General features: G+C 44.4%; 1 protein-coding gene across 18 annotated transcripts in view; it reads left to right on the top strand.

Annotated features, from left to right (window-relative positions):
- Nucleotides 1-20,030, top strand: part of LOC124041292 (baculoviral IAP repeat-containing protein 6-like) — a 157,885-nt gene that overhangs the window by 16,234 nt on the left and 121,621 nt on the right. For 17 of the 18 annotated variants that reach the window (XM_046358720.1, XM_046358726.1, XM_046358732.1 and 14 more), the window contains exons 10-25: nucleotides 15-1,508; nucleotides 6,809-6,958; nucleotides 7,287-7,512; nucleotides 7,826-7,986; nucleotides 12,886-13,017; nucleotides 13,186-13,317; nucleotides 13,532-13,698; nucleotides 14,072-14,205; nucleotides 14,405-14,566; nucleotides 16,421-16,552; nucleotides 16,670-16,767; nucleotides 16,901-17,048; nucleotides 17,203-17,336; nucleotides 17,446-17,592; nucleotides 17,731-17,918; nucleotides 19,655-19,954. In XM_046358720.1, coding sequence (XP_046214676.1) covers nucleotides 15-1,508; nucleotides 6,809-6,958; nucleotides 7,287-7,512; nucleotides 7,826-7,986; nucleotides 12,886-13,017; nucleotides 13,186-13,317; nucleotides 13,532-13,698; nucleotides 14,072-14,205; nucleotides 14,405-14,566; nucleotides 16,421-16,552; nucleotides 16,670-16,767; nucleotides 16,901-17,048; nucleotides 17,203-17,336; nucleotides 17,446-17,592; nucleotides 17,731-17,918; nucleotides 19,655-19,954 — 3,905 coding nt within the window. The remainder of the gene's footprint in view (nucleotides 1-14; nucleotides 1,509-6,808; nucleotides 6,959-7,286; nucleotides 7,513-7,825; nucleotides 7,987-12,885; nucleotides 13,018-13,185; nucleotides 13,318-13,531; nucleotides 13,699-14,071; nucleotides 14,206-14,404; nucleotides 14,567-16,420; nucleotides 16,553-16,669; nucleotides 16,768-16,900; nucleotides 17,049-17,202; nucleotides 17,337-17,445; nucleotides 17,593-17,730; nucleotides 17,919-19,654; nucleotides 19,955-20,030) is intronic. The other variant, XM_046358716.1, reaches the window with a different exon arrangement.

Raw genomic sequence — 20,030 nt, 5'->3', positions numbered from 1 at the left:
TTTCCTGTTCCCAGGCCACCCGTCCCAGAGGGAGAGCATGGAGGTGAGCCTGGGCGTGACAGCGCTCAGCGTCCTGCAGCAGCCAGAGAAACTCCAGTGGGAGGTTGTGGCCAGCGTGTTGGAGGACACAGTCAAGGACCTGGAGGAGCTGGGTGCCAACCCTTCCCTGGCCCAGGCCAAGGCCGACAAGGCCAAGGAGAAGCTCCCGGAGCACCACAACATTCCTTACCCCTGCCTGCTGGCTGGAGGCCTGCTCAGTTACCTTGCTGCCCCACTCCCCTCCTCTCGCCGCTCCATGGACGGCCCCCTCAGGACTCAGGGCCCCGAGCCACCCCATGTTGTGCCTGACCAGGGCCCCATGGAGATAGAGTCCTGTAACCTCACTCCCTTGGAGCTGGGCTCGCCTAACTCCGCTGCGCCCACCGTGCGCAGGACTATGCCCGTGCTCTTGCTGTACAGCTTCAAGGAGTCGGAGGAGAAGTCGTCAGGCAAGGTGTTTGCCCAGATGAACAATCTAATGAGCAAGGGGCTGCACGAGGAGGGCTTCTCCGTGCCACAAATCATCGAGATGGAGTTTGACACCCATGAGCAGCTGCTGCTCCAGGACCCGCCCATCACCTACATCCAGCAGTTTGCAGACGCTGCCGCCAATTTAGCCACCCTGGACGGGGACAAGTGGAGCTCGCTTGCGCCGCGGCCGGGAGCCCTGGTGCAGTGTCTGCGGCTGCCCAAGCAGCTGGAGGAAGAGAACCTCTACGTGGACTCCATCACGCCCTGCTCAGATGGTGTGCACCTGCTGGTGGGGCTACAGCCCTGCTCTGTGGAGTCTCTCAGTGCCATCAACCAGGTGGAGGTCCTCAACAACCTCAACCGCCTCCACTCAGCCCTCTGCAGCCGCCGCAAGGGAGAGCTCCAGCCCCTGCCCACACTGGCCAACGGACACGAAGCCCTCGCCTCCGCCTCGCCCCCTCAGACCCCACTCATCCTGCCCCCGCCTGACCAGCAGCAGCAACAGCCGTCCAGGGCCCTGGGAGGCTGTGGGGGTGGAGGCTACCTGGCCCTCTACAAGCTCAACTACTCCACCCGCATTGTCACTCTGGAGGAGGAGCCTATCAAGGTGCAGCACATCAGAGACCCCCGGGACGCCGTCACCTCCCTCATCCTGCTTCCGCCAGACGTGCTGGACGGGAGGGAGGACGACAGCGAGGAGGCCTCGGAGGAGAAACCTCTGCGTGGGTTTAAAAATGGCTCTGGCTGCGGCCATGGGTCTGTGTGTGGACCAGGGACTGGTACCAGCAGCACCAAGGTGAAGCAGGCAGACGTGGCTGGACTGGGCCACCTGGTGATCACCACTCAGGCAGGGTACATAATGATCCTAGACCTTTCCACTTTGGAGGTCTTGGCCAAAGTGGAGCCGCCCAAGACGGATGGGACGGTGGATGAGATTGACCCTTTCGTCTCTGTCACCTACTGCTCCGGGACTGACCGCCTGTGCGCTTGCACTAAAGGTGAGGAATGACTGAGTCTAAGGCAGAAATGACATAACTTAGATTCCCCAGGTTTTAATGATGCAGATGATGTTGTACTATCCTTGTAATAATCTGCCAACGCCTGGATAAGTGATTACTATATATGATACAACAATGAAAAAAGATGACGTGTGTGTGTGTGTGTGTGTGTGTGTGTGTGTGTGTGTGTGTGTGTGTGTGTGTGTGTGTGTGTGTGTGTGTGTGTGTGTGTGTGTGTGTGTGTGTGTGTGTGTGTGTGTGTGTGTGTGTGTGTGTGTGTGTGTGTGTGTGTGTGTGAGAGACATGTGAGCGAAGCCTGGAGGGGGTAATGTGTTCTAGGGAGTCAGGTTTGTTTTTGAACATTTGTGTGGCTGTTTTACAGTCTGCTGCAGGCTGGCATTTATCGAAAGTAGAAAAATAAACAAGTGGGTTTTTAAAATAATTTCACTATTGGAATAGTATCATGAATTTTTGTAGAATATACATATATTCTAAATAAATGTTGTTATTTTTTTGTTTTTACTTGCGTTTTTAACCTGAGCACTGCTGCGAGAGGGAGAGAGGCTGCTGCGCTATTGCTGCAGCGGAGCCGGTGTGTGTGTGAGATTGAAGTCTGCAGACGGAGGGAGGTGGAGAGAGATGCAGTAGCCAAGGCAACTTGGCTTCAGCCAAGACTAGCTAACTTGTAACTAACTTTGCGTTATGGTTTGCAAGTCCTCGGGTAGTGAATTGATGTTAGCTTCAGCTGTAAGGTAGCAAGGAAGTTAGCCTACAAAGCTGGAAGCTACTGTAATGTTTTGCAAACAGTAATTAATCGTTTCTACATGGCGTGTTGCATTATTCAAGTATCTTAATTTTATTTATTTATTTTTTTAACCCCTTTTTCTCCCCAATTTCGTGGTATCCAATTGTTTTAGTAGCTACTATCTTGTCTCATCGCTACAACTCCCGTACGGGCTCGGGAGAGACGAAGGTTGAAAGTCATGCGTCCTCCGATAAACAACCCAACCAAGCCGCACTGCTTCTTAACACAGCGCGCATCCAATCCGGAAGCCAGCTGCACCAATGTGTCGGAGGAAACACCGTGCACCAACCTTGGTTAGTGCGCACTGCGCCCGGCCCGCCACAGGAGTCGCTGGTGCGCGATGAGACAAGGACCTCCCTACCGACCAAGCCCTCCCTAACCCGGACGACGCTAGGCCAATTCTACGTCGCCCCACGGACTTCCCGGTCGCGGCCGGTTACGACAGAGCCTCGGCGTGAGCCCAGAGTCTCTGGTGGCACAGCTGGCGCTGCAGTACAGCGCCCTTAACCACTGCGCCACCCGGGAGGCCCTATTCAAGTATCTTAACTACTATTTGGCCTACGGGTGATTAAAAAAAAAATCTAATAATTTTAATTTAGAAAATCTATTTCAAAGTATTCCCAAGCATAATAGAGATATATGCAGTTGAAGTCTGAGGTTTACATACACCTTAACCTGAGTTTAAATCTATGTGGCTTTCACAATTCCTGACATTTAATCCTAGTCAAAAGTCCCTGTCTTAGGTCAGTTAGGATCACAACTATATTTTAAGAATGTGAAATGTCAGAATAATAGTAGAGTGATTTATTTCAGCTTTTATTTCTTTCATCACATTCACAGTGGGTCAGAAATTTACATACACTCAATTAGTACTTTGTTGTCCTTATGCCACTTTGCGAGTGTGCTTGGGGTCATTGTCCATTTGCAAGACCCATTTTTTACCAAGCTTTAACTTCCTGACTGATGTCTTGATGTTGCTTCAATATATCCACGTAATTTTCCTTCCTTATGATGCCATCTATTTTGTGAAGTGCACCAGTACCTCCTGCAGCAAAGCACCCCCACAACATGATGCTGCCACCCCCTTGCGTCATGTTTGGGATGGTGTTCTTCGGGTTTGCAAGCCTCCCCCTTTTCTTCCAAACATAAAGATGGTCATTATGGCCAAACAGTTCTATTTTCGTTTCATCAGATCAGAGGACATTTCTCCAAAAAGTACCATCTTTGTCCCATGTGCAGTTGCAAACCGTAGTCTTGCTTGGCGGTTTTAGAGCAGTGGCTTCTTCCTTGCTGAATGGCCTTTCAAGTTATGTCGATATAGGACTCGTTTTTACTGTGGTTATAGATACTTTTGTACTTGTTTCCTCCAGCATCTTCACAAGGTCCTTTTGCTGTTCTGGGATTGATTTGCACTTTTCGCACCAAATTACTTTCATCTCTAGGAGACAGAACGCGTCTCCTTCCTGAGGGGTATGATGGCTGCGTAGTCTCATTTTGTTTAGTCTCATTGTGTTTATACTATTGTTTGTACAGATGAACGTGGTACCTTCAGGCATTTGGAAATTTCTCCCAAGGATGAACCATACTTGTGGAGGTCTACAATTGTTTTTCTGAGGTTTTGGCTGATTTTCTTTTGATATTCCCATGATGTCAAGCAAAGAGGCACTGAGTATGAAGGTAGGGCTTAAAATGCATCCACAGGTACACCTCCAATTGACTCAAATGATGTCAATTAGCCTATCAGAAGCTTCTAAAGCCATGACATCATGTTCTGGAATTTTCCAAGCTGTTTAAAGGCTCAGTCAACTTAGTGTATGTAAATTTCTGACCCACTGGAATTGTGATACAGTGAAATACTCTGTCCGTTAACAATTTTTGGAAAAATTACTTGTCATGCACAAAGTAGATGTCCTAACAAACTATAGTTTTGGCAAGTCAGTTAACAGTAAATGTGTTGAGTGGTTGAAAAACAGGTTTTAATGACTCCAACCTAAGTGTATGTAAACTTCTGACTTCACCTGTATGTGATTGTATACAAACGTAAGCAAGGTTTGAAAATGTTTTGGTTAAAAATATATCTGCGCTTCTTGTCAATTTGCAGTGTACAGATTATTTGTAGTTTGTTACGCCCCCCTGACCATCTGCTCATGAAAAGAATTGGCCTGTGGCTGAATGAAGTTGATGATCCCTGGGCAAGAGCTAGAAAAGAGTAGAGCAGCCACTGTGCACTCGAGCTCGGGGATTTCAGCTGCACTTTCAATCAGTAGATGATGTGAGGCTTGTTTTACAGAAGTACTGAATGTAACAAATTCGAGTACAGAACAGTTTTCTTTCATGTTTTGGTATGGATAAAGTATAGACCTTTTGGTATACTGTGCGACACTTTATAGCAGTCTCCTCATTCAGCATTTTTTTTATTTTATGCATTGCATTATTGAACTCTCTCTCTCCACTTGCAACATACATTGAGTCACTTTGCCACTTGGTTTTGCCAACATAAACTTCAAGCTACATGAAGGTTACCGGTCGTCACTAGTTACCAAATCAAATGTGTTAGTCACATGCGCTGAAATGGATGAAGTATTTTTGTCCTCACTCATCTTTGCAAATGTATAAACAAATAAAATACAGTAGTATATCTAATTTACATAAGTATTCAATGACTTAATACTTTGCAGAAGCACCTTTGGCAGCAATTACAGCTGTGAGTCTTTCTGGGTATGTCTCTAAGAGTTTTCCACACCTGGATTGTGCAACATTTGCCCATTTAAAAACAAAAAAGAATTATAATATGATTTGTTCCCAAAATTCTTCAAGCTCTGTCCAATTGGTTGTTGATCATTGCGAGACAACCATGTTCAGGTCCTTCCATTTCAATTAGATTTAAGTAAAAACTGTAATTAGGCCACTAAGGAACATTCATGGTAGATTTGGCCTTGTGTTGTGGGTTATTGTCCTGCTTAAAGGTGAATTAATCTCCCAGTGTCTAGTGGAAAGCAGACTGAACCAGGTTTTCCTCTCGGAATTTCCCTGTGCTTCGTGCCATTCCATTTATTTATTTTTTTATCCTGAAACTCCCCAGTCCTTAACTATTACAAAGGGCTGGGGAGGGGCGCCAGGTAGCCGAGTGGTTAGAGCGTTGGGCTAGTAACTGAAAGGTTGCTAGATCGAATGCCCGAGCTGACAAGGTAAAAATCTGTTGTTCTGCCCCTGAACAGGCAGTTAACCCCCTGTTTCTAGGCTGTCATTTTCAATAAGAATTTGTTCTTAACTGACTTGCCTAGTTACATTTTTTGTAAAGAGAACTTCTAACATGATGCAGCCATCACTATGCTTGGAAATATGGTGGTTATCAGTAATATGCTGGGGGCAAATCCAACTCAACACTTTGTATTCAGGACAAAAAGTGAATTGCTTGTTGCCTTGTTGCAAACAGGATGCATGTTTTAGAATATTTTTTTATTCAGTACGGGCTTCCTTTTGACTTTGTAAATTAGGTTACTGTTGTGGCGCCACTACAATGTTGTTGAGCAGTCCTCAGTTTTCTCCTATCACAGCCATTAAACTCTAGCTGTCCCTTCCTCTGAGTTCAGAAGGACGCCTCTATCTTTGTTTTGACTGGGTGTATTGATATACCATCCAAAGTGTAATTAATAACTTCACCATGATCAAAGGGATATTCAATGTCTGCTTTTTATCTTTTTTTCTGCCTTCTACTAATAGGTGCCTTTTGTGAGGCATTGGAAAACCTCCCTGGTCTTTGTGGTTGAATCTGTGTTTAAAATGCACTGTTCAACTGAGGGATCTGTATGTGTGGGGTACATAGGTGAGGTAGTTATTCAGAAATCATGTTAGAACACTTTTTGCACACAGTGAGTCCATGCAACTTATTATGTGACTTGTTAAGCACGTTTTTTACTCTTTAATTTATTTAGGCTTGCCATGACAAAGGGGTTGAATATTTAATGACTCAACAAAGGGGTTGAATATTTGATGACTCAAGACATTGCAGCCTTTTATTTTTTAATTAATTTGTAAAGAAAAAAATACAATTCCACTTTGACTTTATGGGGTAGTGTGTATAACAGTGACAAATATAAATGTAATCCATTTTAAATTCCGGCTTTAACAACAATGTGAATAAAGTAAAGGGTTGTGAATAATTTCTGAAGGCACTGTGTACCCTTGTAACAATGTCACATGGATATTGTAATTTATAAAAAGCTTTTTCAGTGTTAAAATAGGCTTAATTTTTCTCACAAATTATATTCAAAAGTATTCTAATACCAAAGTCTGTTTGAATATTTGAAGAACCATGCACATCCTATCCCTCTTCAAGCAGGGATGATTGATTTTAAGGGAAAATCCATTTCTTTGGTAGAGCAGTTATTGTGTTAAAATGACAACTGTGCAGAAATATATATTTATGAAATCTTTGGATCCATTTCACATTAAGAATTTGAAGTCTGACTGCAGTTATCTAACCCCCCTCTAGGTGGAGAACTTCATTTCCTTCAAATTGGAGGTGTGTGTGACGATGTAGATGACAGCGACATTTTTGTCGATGGCCCCCTTTCTAAAGGGGCTGAACAGCTGTTGGAGGGGGCAAAGCCCTCCTCCAACCCCTCGAGCCCAGGTATCACAGGTAGGAGACACAGACCCCTTTACACTTCACATCTCTGCTGCTTCTCTGCTCATTCAATAACTGTGCAGCCCTGTTACCTCATTTCACCCTTGCTGACTATGAACACCTATGAAATATATTTCATAGATATTGGTAACTGACTAGTCATTGCTTATTGGAACACTCTTTCCAGTGAAATCATATGCTGATTGACAACATTATACTGTACAGACTGGAATAGCAACAATACATTTTCCGGTTTCATAAGTTCTTTACATCCCCGTGGCCTTTGTTTTTAAAAATATATATATATATATTTTGTACTCTGCCAACCTCTTCTCCCGGTAAGGAGTTGACCTCCTGGTGGACCAAGTGTTGGCTGTGGAGAGCCTGACGTCGCTGGTAGAGCTGACGCGCTTCGAAACACTGACGCCGCGCTTCTCGGCCACAGTGCCGCCCTGCTGGGTGGAGGTCCAGCAGGAGCAGCAGCAGCGTCGCCATCCCCAGCACTTGCACCAGCAGCACCATGGAGACGCCGCCCAGCACACACGCACCTGGAAGCTGCAGAGTGACGGGTACGGACGTGTGGGTATGACTGGGTGGGTATGGGTGTGAGTAGAATCCTTATGGGTATGTGTAGTCAGTGACTCATTTCTCTTAAGTCTATCCACAAACGTCACACTATTAATATACAATCACAATGGCTGTACATTTGGAAAATACAGACCCATTATAAATTCCTCATTGAGGACCACACCTACATGTTCCTTTTTAACTTGTATGTTAAGTCTCACATGCTCCTATAAAAAAAGTAGCCTAGGATGTCTTGATATTAGGAAGTATTTGAGGAGGTGAATAATGCGGCCATGCTTTCTTTGTTGTTTGTAGCTCCAGCTGGGACGAGCATGTATTTGAACTGGTCCTTCCCAAGGCCTGCATGGTGGGCCACGTGGACTTCAAGTTCGTCATGAATGCCAACATCACTAACATTCCTCAGATCCAGATCACCCTGCTGAAGAACAAGGCCCCAGGTCTGGGCAAGGTCAACGGTGAGGTCACTCAACGCTATCTCTATGTTGCCTTGGCAAATTTTTTAAATATAGTATCTTGAGTATCTATGTATCTATGCAGGACTCCAGAGTAACATTTTTCACCTGGTGGCTCTGGTGCCACAAACCTTTTTAGTTTGTGACACCTGCCCATGATTTGGCCACACCCGAAAAAAATATTTTTCACAGCGTCACACAATAGGAAAAATAGGTGTAATAATCTTATTAAGTCAGTCGAAGTGATCTATTAAGAAGTGTGTTGGGCTACTGAGATGGTATTTAATTAAGAAGTTAATCCAGCTATTTTCATGGATTTTGGTTTGACAATTAGGCTATTTTTGTTATTCCAGGGCCCTATAAAATCAGTTTTATTCTTTGCTGGGTTCTGTTTTGTGTTATCCCAAATTCTGTTCTCAGTTTTGTTTTTCCAGGTTTCTGTTTTCCTTTGAGAGCAAAAAACAATCACACGTTTTTAAATAGAAAAACAAAATAATGGTTGCTAGAAGTCCACAACGATGCTTAAACCACATCAGGAGAGGTCTGGGAAAAATGTGTGAAGTCATTCCAGTGTGCACCGAGCAAGAAGCTGTTTAGCAGTTTTTTGTGGCGCACATGGGATGCCAATTTTCAAAACAAATACCTACTGGGTTGATTCAAATAATCATGATATCATTCTGTAAGGCAAGCACAGGCTACTTTAATTGAGAAGGTTTTTTGGGAAAGCCTTTCCATCTACCAGAATACTTTTCATTAGTGTCATCGCTAACGGCTACGCAAAGGACATGGCACAAACAGACGAGGAATTTTCATTCTGTTCAGGAAGTTGCAGGAATATGAATCTCTGATGTATCATAAGACATGAACAGAATGCATTTGGGCAAAGGTATGAATTATCAATACATTTAGTTAATTCCCTATTCACTTCAATACATTTTTGAATATTGTTGAATTCAGTATTTATGTCTGGATTCCATGATTCCATCTGCATTGCCTATTTTATAGGTCCCTAGGCTCCAGAGTTTGTAATGTATTTTTTGTTTGTTCAGTAGAGATAAATTTGCCTTCATCTTTATGTTCACTAGTGTTACGTATAGGGTAAAACCATTTGAATTCAATCTCTTTTCGACAGCATTCCTTTTGACTTAACAACTCTCTATACTTTTGCACATAGAAGAAGTGGGCCACATTTTTATTTTTAATTATTTTGTCTTTTATTGTTATTTTTTTTACCTGAATGTGAAAACATTCACGAGAAAAATCTGCTCAATTTTGACCCATTTTGCATACCCCACCCTACCATGAGACATCCATGGCTTCATCACTGAAAAGATAAACAATTGAGGTTGTCATTTAAAAGTTTACAAACAGGGTTTATAATTTATTTTAAAAGTTTAATGGTCGTTTGAATAAAAACAGATCAAAGTATATTGACCCAAGTATTAAAAATGAATGTTGCTTCTAAATTGACAAAGTTTGATCATAAATACTAGCTCCCTCCCCATGTGACACACTTGGGTTCTGGAGGCGGGATTATATAATTCGGTAGCTAATCTACTGGTGCAAAAAATTGAACTGTAGTGTGTCAGCAAATAACATATATGAATAGTGTAAACTTTAAACTTTAAAGATACTTAGATGTTTCCCCTTTCATCTGTGTCTGGTGTTAGCTAATTATTGGCTAGCTAGGTCATCAGCTGGCGTGGAACAAAGGGGGGGGGGGGGGGGGTGTTCAAAACTGGCGCATTTGTCATCTCAACACATCCGTCAGGGCTGCTGTGAACCGCATCACAAGAGGCTTGCCAAACAGGAGATGTATAAAACACTTTTTGACATCATTGATACAGTTTAATTGTTTGAGTTGCTTTGTATCACCAAAAATGCTTGATTTTACTCCTCACTGCATCGAAGTTTCTTGACATAGGCATTTCAAAGAGCTCATGATTATAAGCTCCCTGCCCACTCAAGCTTCCTGGTAGTTAGCCATGAGTCATTTTTCAACCCCCCAAAAATATTATGGGTGATATGTTAGTCACTGAAAATTAAATTTGACATGGGTATCAGAATGACTGTTAGGGATCCTTTTTATTAACACTTTGTAAAAATGTTTAACCTTTTTTTAAGGTCAATTATCTAAACTTGTTAACTCAGATTTTTATATTTGCATATGTTGTAGCTTAGATCCTACTTGACACCATCTGAGGTTTTTGTGTTCTGCCCACCATTGGTTGAGAAAAAAACATGTTGTTTAATACAGGGTGGGTGTCATTTCAGTCAGAAATAGAATGGACCTATCCCCTTAGACTTGGGGTGTGAAACTGGGATTCTTAATGTTAAGAACTTTTTTTTGTTGTATATGTAGAAAGTAAACTTTACAGTCAAATCAAATGTTATTGGTCACATACACATATTTAGCAGGTGTTATTGCGGGTGTAGTGATATGGGAGTGGGTCAATTTCTGCAACAACTACGAGTGTTGAAGCGCAAGGCGCGACTTCTGTGTTGTTGCCCTGTCTACCACGCTGCTAACTCATGCGCAGATACTGTGTGTGACTGTGAGAGCCAAGTGTTTTAATCTCGCTCATCTCAATACCCTTGCCATTGATGAAAGGCCTTGCTTTACTGAAGTTATGAGATATGGAAAGCCAAGAAATTGCAAGATACAACATTTTATTGGGATACACAGCTTTTGATTGCCGCTAGATAGGTCTATAGCACAGTTCTGGCTCGGTCTGCCTGGTGGCTGACCTGCCTATACTATGCCCCTCTCTTTGTCCCTTGCTATTAAGGGAAAGGGGGATACCTCGTCAGTTGTACAACTGAATGCATTCAACTGGAGTGTCTTCCGCATTTAACCCAACCTTTCTGAATCAGAGAGGTACTGGGGGTGTCTTTGGCCCCCGGGGAACAGTGGGTTAACTGCCTTGCTCAAGGGCAAAACAACAGATTTCTACCTTGTCAGCTCTGGGAATTGATCCAGCAACCTTTTGGTTACTGGCCCAATGCTCTAACCACTAGGCTACTGGTATTAAAGAGAGGTTGGTGTCAGCTTTCTGCATGTACACAACCGTTCAAAAGTTTGGGGTCACACAGAAGTGTCCTTGTTTGTGAAAGAAAAGCACTTTTTTTTGTACATTTTAAAATAACATCAAATTGATCGTTAATGCTGTAAATGACTATTGTAGTAGGAAACGGCAGATCTTTTGTTATATCTACATAGGCGTACAGAGGCCCATTATCAGCAGCTAGCACTCCTGTGTTCCAATGGCACGTTGTGTTAGCTAATCCAAGCTTATGATTTTAAAAGGCTAATTGATCATTAGAAAACCCCTTTTCAATTATGTTAGCACAGCTGAAAACTGTTGTTCAGATTAAAGAAGCAATAAAACTGGCATTCTTTAGACTAGTTGAGTATCTGGAGCATCATCATTTGTGGCTTCGATTACAGGCTCAAAATGTCCAGAAACAAAGTGCTTTTTTCTGAAACTAATCAGTCTATTCTTGTTCTGAGAAATAAAATCTACTCCATGTGAGAAATTGCTAAGAAACCGAAGATATCGTACAGCGCTGTGTACTACTCCCATCACAGAACAGCGCGAACTGGCGCTAACCGGAATAGAAAGAGGAGTGGGAGGCCCCAGTGCACAAGTGAGCATGAGGACAAGTACATTCGTGTCTAGATTGAGAAACCGACGCCTCACAAGTCCTCAACTGGCAGCTTCATTAAATAGTACCTGCAATACAACAGTCTCAACGTCAACAGTGAAGAGGCGACTCCGGGATGCTGGCATTCTAGGGAGAGTTCCACTGTCCAGTGTCTGTGTTCTTTTGCCAATCTTAATCAATATAAAATAATATAATAATAATATATGCCATTTAGCAGACGCTTTTATCCAAAGCGACTTACAGTCATGTGTGCATACATTCTACGTATGGGTGGTCCCGGGGATCGAACCCACTACCCTGGCGTTACAAGCGCCCTGCTCTACCAACTGAGCTAGCTTATTGGCTAGTCTGAGATATGGCTTTTTCTTTGCAACTCTGCCAGCATCCCGGAGTCGCCTCTTCACTGTTGACATTGAGACGGGTGATTTGCTGGTACTATTTAATGAAGCTGCCAGTTGAGGACATTAAAAGATTTTAGGATATACTATAGGCTCTCTTGATTCAGCATACTGTTGCACGAACAACATGCTGTATCACATCCTGCGTTATTGCGAGTACCATAGGGCGGCGCACAATTGGCCCACCATCATCCGGGTTTGGCCGGGGTAAGCCATCATTGTAAATAATAATTTATTCTTAACTGACTTGCCTAGTTAAATTAAAAGCATCCTGTATTAGTTGACTTTTTCTTTGCCCTAGCTCAGTGCATTAGCTAAATGGCATTAGGCTAGCTAGTTGGTGATCAGCATTAGGAATTTGTGTTAGGTATATTCCAGCTTCTTAAGACCAACTAGCTAGTGTTTTGCAGAGAGCAAGACACTCAAACTAATAGTACGATACAGTAAACGTGAATTCATATTAAAAAGCAACTTTGATGCAGCGTCCATCTTGTTTTGAGCTGTCGGCAGGGCGGGCACTTTTTATTATGGGAATCATGAGGATAAGGCACTTTGCTGTTTGACAGATTCATGGTTTCATTCTCCCCAAAATACAACATTTTGTTTGTGACCAGGCAGAATGTGCAGATCGCACCAGTGCGACAAAAACGTTTTTAACACGTACTGTCAAGTCAAAGGGTCGCAGTCTGGAGACCTGCAATGAAGAGGACTGGCTGCCATAGATAACTAGTCTTTGTGCAGGGAAATATTGATTGTTTCATTTATGATCATGCTTAACACATCTTATTTGCAGATGCCTACGGTCTCAATTAGATTTGTTCTTTGCTTTTCTCTCCAGAGACGGCAGTTGACAGACAGATCTCCTTCCCCCTGTCCCATGTCCTCCATGCCAATGGGGAGAGGAATGGACAGCCACTTTTGCACGACTTTACAGACGACATTCAGTTCATGGACATCGAAGAGACATCAGGTAGAAAGCTGCATGGAGAGGCAGCCAGGGTTGATAGATGCAGTTTGACACTTGATTATTGTGTGTTGGGTTGCCACATTGTAGATGATTAGTGATTCTGAGGGTGAAGCTGCAATCCGAGGGGTTCCTCAGCCGAGCAGAAGTTTCATAATATTCTTCTTCTTCCAGGCTCCAGGCTGTGCACTTTCCTAGAAGACCATAAGGAGGATATCCTGTGTGGTCCTGTGTGGTTGGCCAGTGGACTGGACCTCTCAGGCCATGCTGGGATGCTGAGCCTCACCAGCCCCAAGCTGGTCAAAGGTAGCAATATCTGCCAACTTTCACATCAAGTCACATTGAAGAAATCTTACCTTGACCATTTTTGTCACTCCAATATGTGTCCTCCCAACTTTTTCTTGAAGAGCGAAAGAGCAGTGGCATGCAGATCATCTATCTGAACCCCCCCCGGCAATGTATGTATTGTATGTTAGATGGTTTCAGTGTGTTTTCTGCTGGTTTGTCCCCCTCCCTGCAGGCATGGCTGGGGGCAAGTACCGCTCGTTCCTGGTGCACATCAAGGCGGTGAGCGACAAGGGCATGGAGGAGAGGCCCATGCCGGTGGTGAGGATGCCCGCTGCCAAGCCTCAGAGCAGCAAGGGCCATTCCCTCTCCACCCTGCTGCAGAGGGCACAAGCCACGAAGGTACTGAGGGCAAAGCATTGGAAAACTAATGCAATTTTACATCAGCTTATTTCAGTAGTCCTTCTCTGCTGCACACGAGGCGCTTTTGACTGATTGTACAGTTGTGTAAATTGAGTGCATGGATGGCCTTGATTGTAGCTTTCTCCCTTGTCTCCATCTGGTGGGAGAATAATGCAATTGCCAGGTTCTCAGTGAGAAGTTGAAAATGTCAAATTGCTTGGATGTGGCTTCCTCATACCAGCAACATCTCATTCTTGAAGGACATTGTCTCTGTTAGTTTACAATTCTACAATTTTAAAATAGCCCTCTTGGACCTCTCTGATCTAACACTGTACTGTTTTCTGTGTTTAAAATACCCCTCTCTTCCATTTAGGAAAAGGCCTCTACTTCCAAAGCAGATTCTCCTGCTCAGTCGAAGAAACCTGACAACCTCCGCGGCTGCGACCTGCTCCAGGAGGTGTCCGTCACAATCCGAAGGTTTAAGAAGACCTCCATACCCAAAGAAAGGTGCAGCCCTTAGTACCGTTATTTCTCGAAAAACACTCAACTATTGTAAAATCCCAACACCTTAATAAAGCGTGTTATTCCCTGATCTTGCACAGTTTATTGAGAACGGACATGCATCTTGTTACTTCAATACTCGTTATATCATAGTAGTAAAACATGACTAACTGAATTGTGTGTATGTTGCTCCTGTCTTTTTCAGAGTCCAGCGCTGTGCCATGCTGCAGTTTCCAGATTTCCATGAGAAGCTGTTGAATGGGCTGTGTAAGGGGGCGGACGAGGGCCCTGGCACAGAGCACTCCCAGAGCCTCATCCTGGACTGCCTCTGCTGGCTGGCTGGAGTGTACTCCAACGGACCCTGCAGGTGGGCCTAAGAGTATCAATGTGGGAAGCAAGAAGGAGATGTGATATTCATAGGGATACAGAGATGCTCTATACATGCGGTAAAGAGATCAATGGAATTAGACCAAAACAATGGAAATACCACTCGGGGGGGATTATCGAGACGGCCATCAAAATGAGTCTACATTTAGGTAGTTTATATGTGTGTTTTACACTGTAAGGGTACAAATCGGAGTATAGTGCTTGTATGGATGTCAACCCCAATCGTTCATGTTGTCACCAATCAACTCCATTACACTTATCAACTGCTTCAACTACCACCACCGATTTTCTATATGGCTGACTAGGTCTACATCTGTTGTATTTGCGCACGTGACAAATACAATTTGAATATACGAAATGGAGTTCTAAACCTGAAAAGGACATCTTCTAAATATTATGCAGCCTGAAACGGCTAAATATATCCACATTGGATTTTAATAACATTGTAGGCCTGTTAGAACACACATCATTTCAGATTTGACAAATATCCAGATTTATTGGCACCTCCCCCCTCCAAAAAAACCCATACAATTCCATGTGAATTCACAATGCAGCTGTTGCCAGCAACGGTTTTTGTCCCTTTCAGATGGTTGTGTATTGCCCCTGCACTACCATTACTATACCTCAATTCCACCTCGCAAAGATTGCATCTCACCACCTTCACATTTAACTTCTCAGAGTATTGCCATACTGGACTTCGCTGCTGTCGCTTGCATTTCTCTTCCGGTTTTACCACTGTTAACAATGAAGATGTAGTGGTGGAGATTAGTCTCCAAAATAATTGATTCCTCAACTAACTTACTAAAATGTGATCTTTTTGGAATGGAGGAGACTGATTAGTTGCAACCTTCCGAGAACAGTAACACTTGCGTCTTTCATAGTGAGCTAGAGGGGAGGGGAACAGCATAGGCAGATCAGAACCATGCACTAGACCTATCTGTCGGTAATCAAAAGCAGTATCTCGCGACTTCTTGGTTTGCAACTTCTGTAAATTAGGGCCTATCATCAATGGTCAAGGCTAGGATATATTCCACATTCCACTGAACACACACACTCGCATCATTAGCGAAGAGAATGGGCAGGCGAGCCAGTAGCCTGCTGTAATTTCATATGAGACAAAAACACCCCCAACCACTCAGCAACGACAAGTACCCTGTGCTTGCAAGACTGGCCCGAAGACACCTCCGTATCCAGGCAACATTGGTCTCATGAATAAACTAGGATATTCTGCAGGCAACAGCCCGAAGACTGAATACACACTCATCATTAGCAAAGAGCAGGGGAGGGGAGAGGAGGGGCAGGCAGAACTGTGCGCATATGTCTTGGTCATCTGTATCTCGCAGATCTTGTCTTGCATGCCTCTTTCCCCCTGGTTTCATTTAAATTACACAACATTACACAACTTTTTTAGCCTATTGTCTAGGTCGGCTATAACGGCAAAGAATATGCTTTGTGATAACTGTGATTTTAAATTTTGTGGGGGGGGGGAACAAGGGATTATTTTCTTAACGTTAATGATCACAATTTTGTTTAAATATTCACCCATAATGTTATTGAAGTGTTTATTAATATTTTATTTTTATTTAACCACCCAAGTCAGTGTAAAACAAAGTCTTATTTACATTGACTGCCTACAAAAACGCAAAAGGCTTCCTGCGGGTATGGATCCGGGATTAAAAATACTAAATAAAAATATAGGACAGAACACACATCACGAGAAGAGACAACACTACAGAGAGACGTAAGATGACAACACAGCATGGTAGCAACACAACATGGCAGCAGCACAACATGGTACAAACAATATTGGGCATGTTGGTTCTTTTCCTTCCAGCCTGAGAGAAGGAAAGGAGGCTCTGCTGATGAAAACAAGGAAACGGCTGACCGACATTGTGCGGGTGTGTTTTTTTGAGGCTGGACGGAGTATAGCCCACAAATGCGCCCGCTTTCTTGCACTTTGTATTAGGTGAGTTGGGCTTTTCATGGATGTTGTGACCCATACTCTGTCATACTTGTTGTTGGTCCTTGTGTGATGTAGTAGGTGTGCACATTTGTAACTTGTTTTTGTCTGCTATATCATCAGTAATGGAAAAGGGGAGCCCAGTCAGCAGGGCTTTGGCATGAATCTCCTGAATGCTCTGCTGGACAATATGCCTTACTTGCCTGCAGCAGCTACAGGTGGTAAGTAGAAATACTGTTTTTCCTGATAACACAATCATGGCTAGAAGGCTTCTGCATTGTCAACAGCATTGTTTTGGAAGTGCATGGTTTTGCTAGGCAGTGGCATGTGTCGAAGTCTCTCTTTCTCTCTCAGGGTCGGTGTTCTGGTACTTTGTGCTGCTGAACTATGTGAAGGATGAGGACCTGTCGGGCTGCAGCACGGCCTGTGCCTCTCTGCTCACCGCTGTCTCCCGGCAACTGCAGGACCGCCTCACGCCCCTGGAGGCTTTGCTACAGACCAGGTGGGCCTTTTCACCCTCTAGTGTCCTTACACCCCAATCAGGACCTAAAGAAACCAAAAAAAACTGACTAATGTTGCCAGAAGAATACCATAGTTTTTGAACCCAGCTGGACTCTGTGTATTATAATGCTCTGCACCATGTGTCTCCTCCCCAGATACGGCCTGTACAGCTCCCCATTCGACCCAGTGCTCTTTGACCTGGAGGTCAGCGGCTCCTCCTGTAAGAATGCCTTCAACAGTAGCATCGGCGTCCAGTCAGACGAGATTGACCTTTCCGAAATTCTCTCAGGTCTGCACCATATTGCTTACACCTATCCAATTCCTTCATCAGTGGATTCATTTTGGTCTGGGCTGTACTCTGGTGTGTGTGACTTAACCTGTGTGTGTGTCTATTGCAGGGAACGGCAAGGTAAGCAGCTGTGCGGCGGCCGAGGGCAGCTTCACAGCCCTCACTGGGCTCCTGGAGGTGGAGCCGTTGCACTTTACCTGTATCTCTACCAGCGACGGCACCAGGGTGGAGAGGGACGACGCAAGCATGTTCACAGGTACCTACCTCAGCTGCTTCTTGTTATTTGTGTAAAGGTTTATCCAGACCCTTCGTGAAACGGAACATTAAACATCTTCATTGTTCCTACTCAGGGATTTTGATTTATACTCCTGACCTTTGCCCCCTCTTCTCCCAGTGAGCACATTCGGTGTGACCCCGGCGGTGGGTGGCCTGTCGGCGGGCACAGTGGGCGAGGCGTCTACGGCGCTGAGCTCGGCAGCCCAGGTGGCTCTGCAGTCACTGTCCCACGCCATGGTGTCTGCAGAGCAGCAGCTGCAGGTGCTCCAGGAGAAACAGCAGCAGCTGTTCAAACTACAGCAACAGGTCAGGGACTCTAGTACCCATACAGGCAAACTTACAAACGGACATGTCCCTACACACGTATTCACAGACATGCATCTTAAGTACTCACACAGGTGCACGTACAAGCGTCTTCTTATCGAAGCCGTCACTATGTGCACAAACACCAATATCATGTGTCAGACTTCATGTACAGTGCATTCGGAAAGTATTCAGACCCCTTGACTTTTTCCACATTTTGTTATGTTACAACCTTATTCTAAAATGAATTACTTTCTCCCCCCTCCCCTCGTCAATCTTTAACATAACACCCCAAAATATCAAATCAAAAACAGGTTTGTTGAAATGTTGTAAAAAAACAAAAATGACATTTTACTTCAGTATTCAGACCCTTTACTCAGTACTTTGTTTAAGCACCTTTGGCAGTGATTACAGCTTAGTCTTCTTGGGTATGACGCTACAAGCGTTGCACACCTCTATTTGGGGAGTTTCTCCCATTCTTCTCTGCAGATCCTCTCTGTCAGGTTGGATGAGGAGCGTTGCTTCACAGGTACTTTCAGGTCTCTCCAGAGATGTTTGATAGGGTTCAAGTATGGGTCTGGCTGGGCCGCATAGGGCATTGAGACTTGTCCCGAAGTCACTCTTGTGTTGTCTTGGCTGTGTGCATAGCATTCATGTCCCGTTGGAGGGTGAACCTTTGCCCCAGTCTGAAGTCCTGAGCGCTCTGGAGCAGTTTCTCATCAAGGTGTTCTCTGTACTTTGCTCTGTTCAGCTTTCCCTCGACCCTGACTAGTCTCCCAGTCCCTGCTGCTGAAAAACATCCCCACAACATGATGCTGCCATCATTCTTCAATGTAGGGATGATGGCAGGTTTCCTCCAGATGTGACGCTTGGCATTCAGGCCAAAGAGTTTAATCTTGGTTTCATCTTAATCTTGGTTTACAGTCCATAAGCTGCTTTTTGGCAAACTCCAAGCAGACTGTTGTGCCTAATACTGAGGAGTGGCTTCCGTCTGGCTACTCTACTATAAAGGCCTTATTGGTGGAGTGCTGCAGAAATGGTTGTCCTTCTGGAAGGTTCTCCCGTCTCCACAGAGGAACTCTGGAGCTCTGTCAGTGACCATTGGGTTCTTGGTCCCCACTCTGACCAAGGCCCTTTTCCCCTGATTGCTCAGTCTGGCCAGGCAGCCAGCTCTAGGAAGAGTCTTGGTGGTTCCAAACTTATTCCATTTAAGAATGATGGAGGCCTTCAATGCTGAAGAAATGATTTGGTACCCTTCCCCAGATCTGTGACTCGACACAATCCTTTCTCAGAGCTTTATGGCCAGTTCCTTAGACTTCATGGCTTGGTTTTTGCTCTGACATGCACTGTCAACTGTGGTACCTTTGTTGACAAGTGTGTGCCTTTCCAAATCATGTCCAATCATTTGAATTTACCACAGGTGGACTCCAAGTTGGATGATCAATGGGAACAGGATGCACCTTAGCTCAATTTCAAGTCTCATAGCAAAGGGTCTGAATAATTATGTAAATAAGATATTTGTTTTTATTTTTGAATTAGAAAATAAAAAACTTAACTTTGTCATTATGGGGTATTGTGTGTAGATTGAGGATTTTTATTTATTTTATAAGTTTTAGATTAAGTCTATAACATAAAATGTGAATAAAGTGAAGCGGTCTGAATAGTTTAACAAATGCAATGTATCAGTGTGATATTTGGCAGTTTTAGCCGAGTAGTAATTCTGTCTGTGTTCGGAACAGAAGGCCAAGCTGGAGGCAAAGTTGCACCAGACCACTTCAGCAGCTGCGGCCTCCGGCGTGGGGCCCATCCACAACTCTGTGCCTTCCAGTGCCCCCGGCTTCTTCATCCATCCCTCTGAAGTCATCCCCCCCACGCCCAAGACCACCCCGCTGTTCATGACGCCACCACTCACTCCTCCCAACGAGGCGGTGTCAGCAGCCATCAGTGTGGAGTTGGCCCAGCTCTTCCCTGGCTCCATGATAGACCCACCGCCTGTCAACCTGGCCGCACACAACAAGAACAGCCAGAAAGCCAAGCCGGTCAGTCACAAACAACTCTTTGACGGCAGATAGCCTAGCGGATAAGAGTGTGGGCCAGTAACCGAAAGGTTGCGTC

The sequence above is a fragment of the Oncorhynchus gorbuscha genome, linkage group LG08 (genome assembly GCF_021184085.1).
Source record: "Oncorhynchus gorbuscha isolate QuinsamMale2020 ecotype Even-year linkage group LG08, OgorEven_v1.0, whole genome shotgun sequence".
NCBI classification, from domain to species: Eukaryota; Metazoa; Chordata; class Actinopteri; order Salmoniformes; family Salmonidae; genus Oncorhynchus; species Oncorhynchus gorbuscha.
Note: the sequence above shows the minus strand (reverse complement) of the source record. Positions and strands in the feature narration are given on the sequence as shown.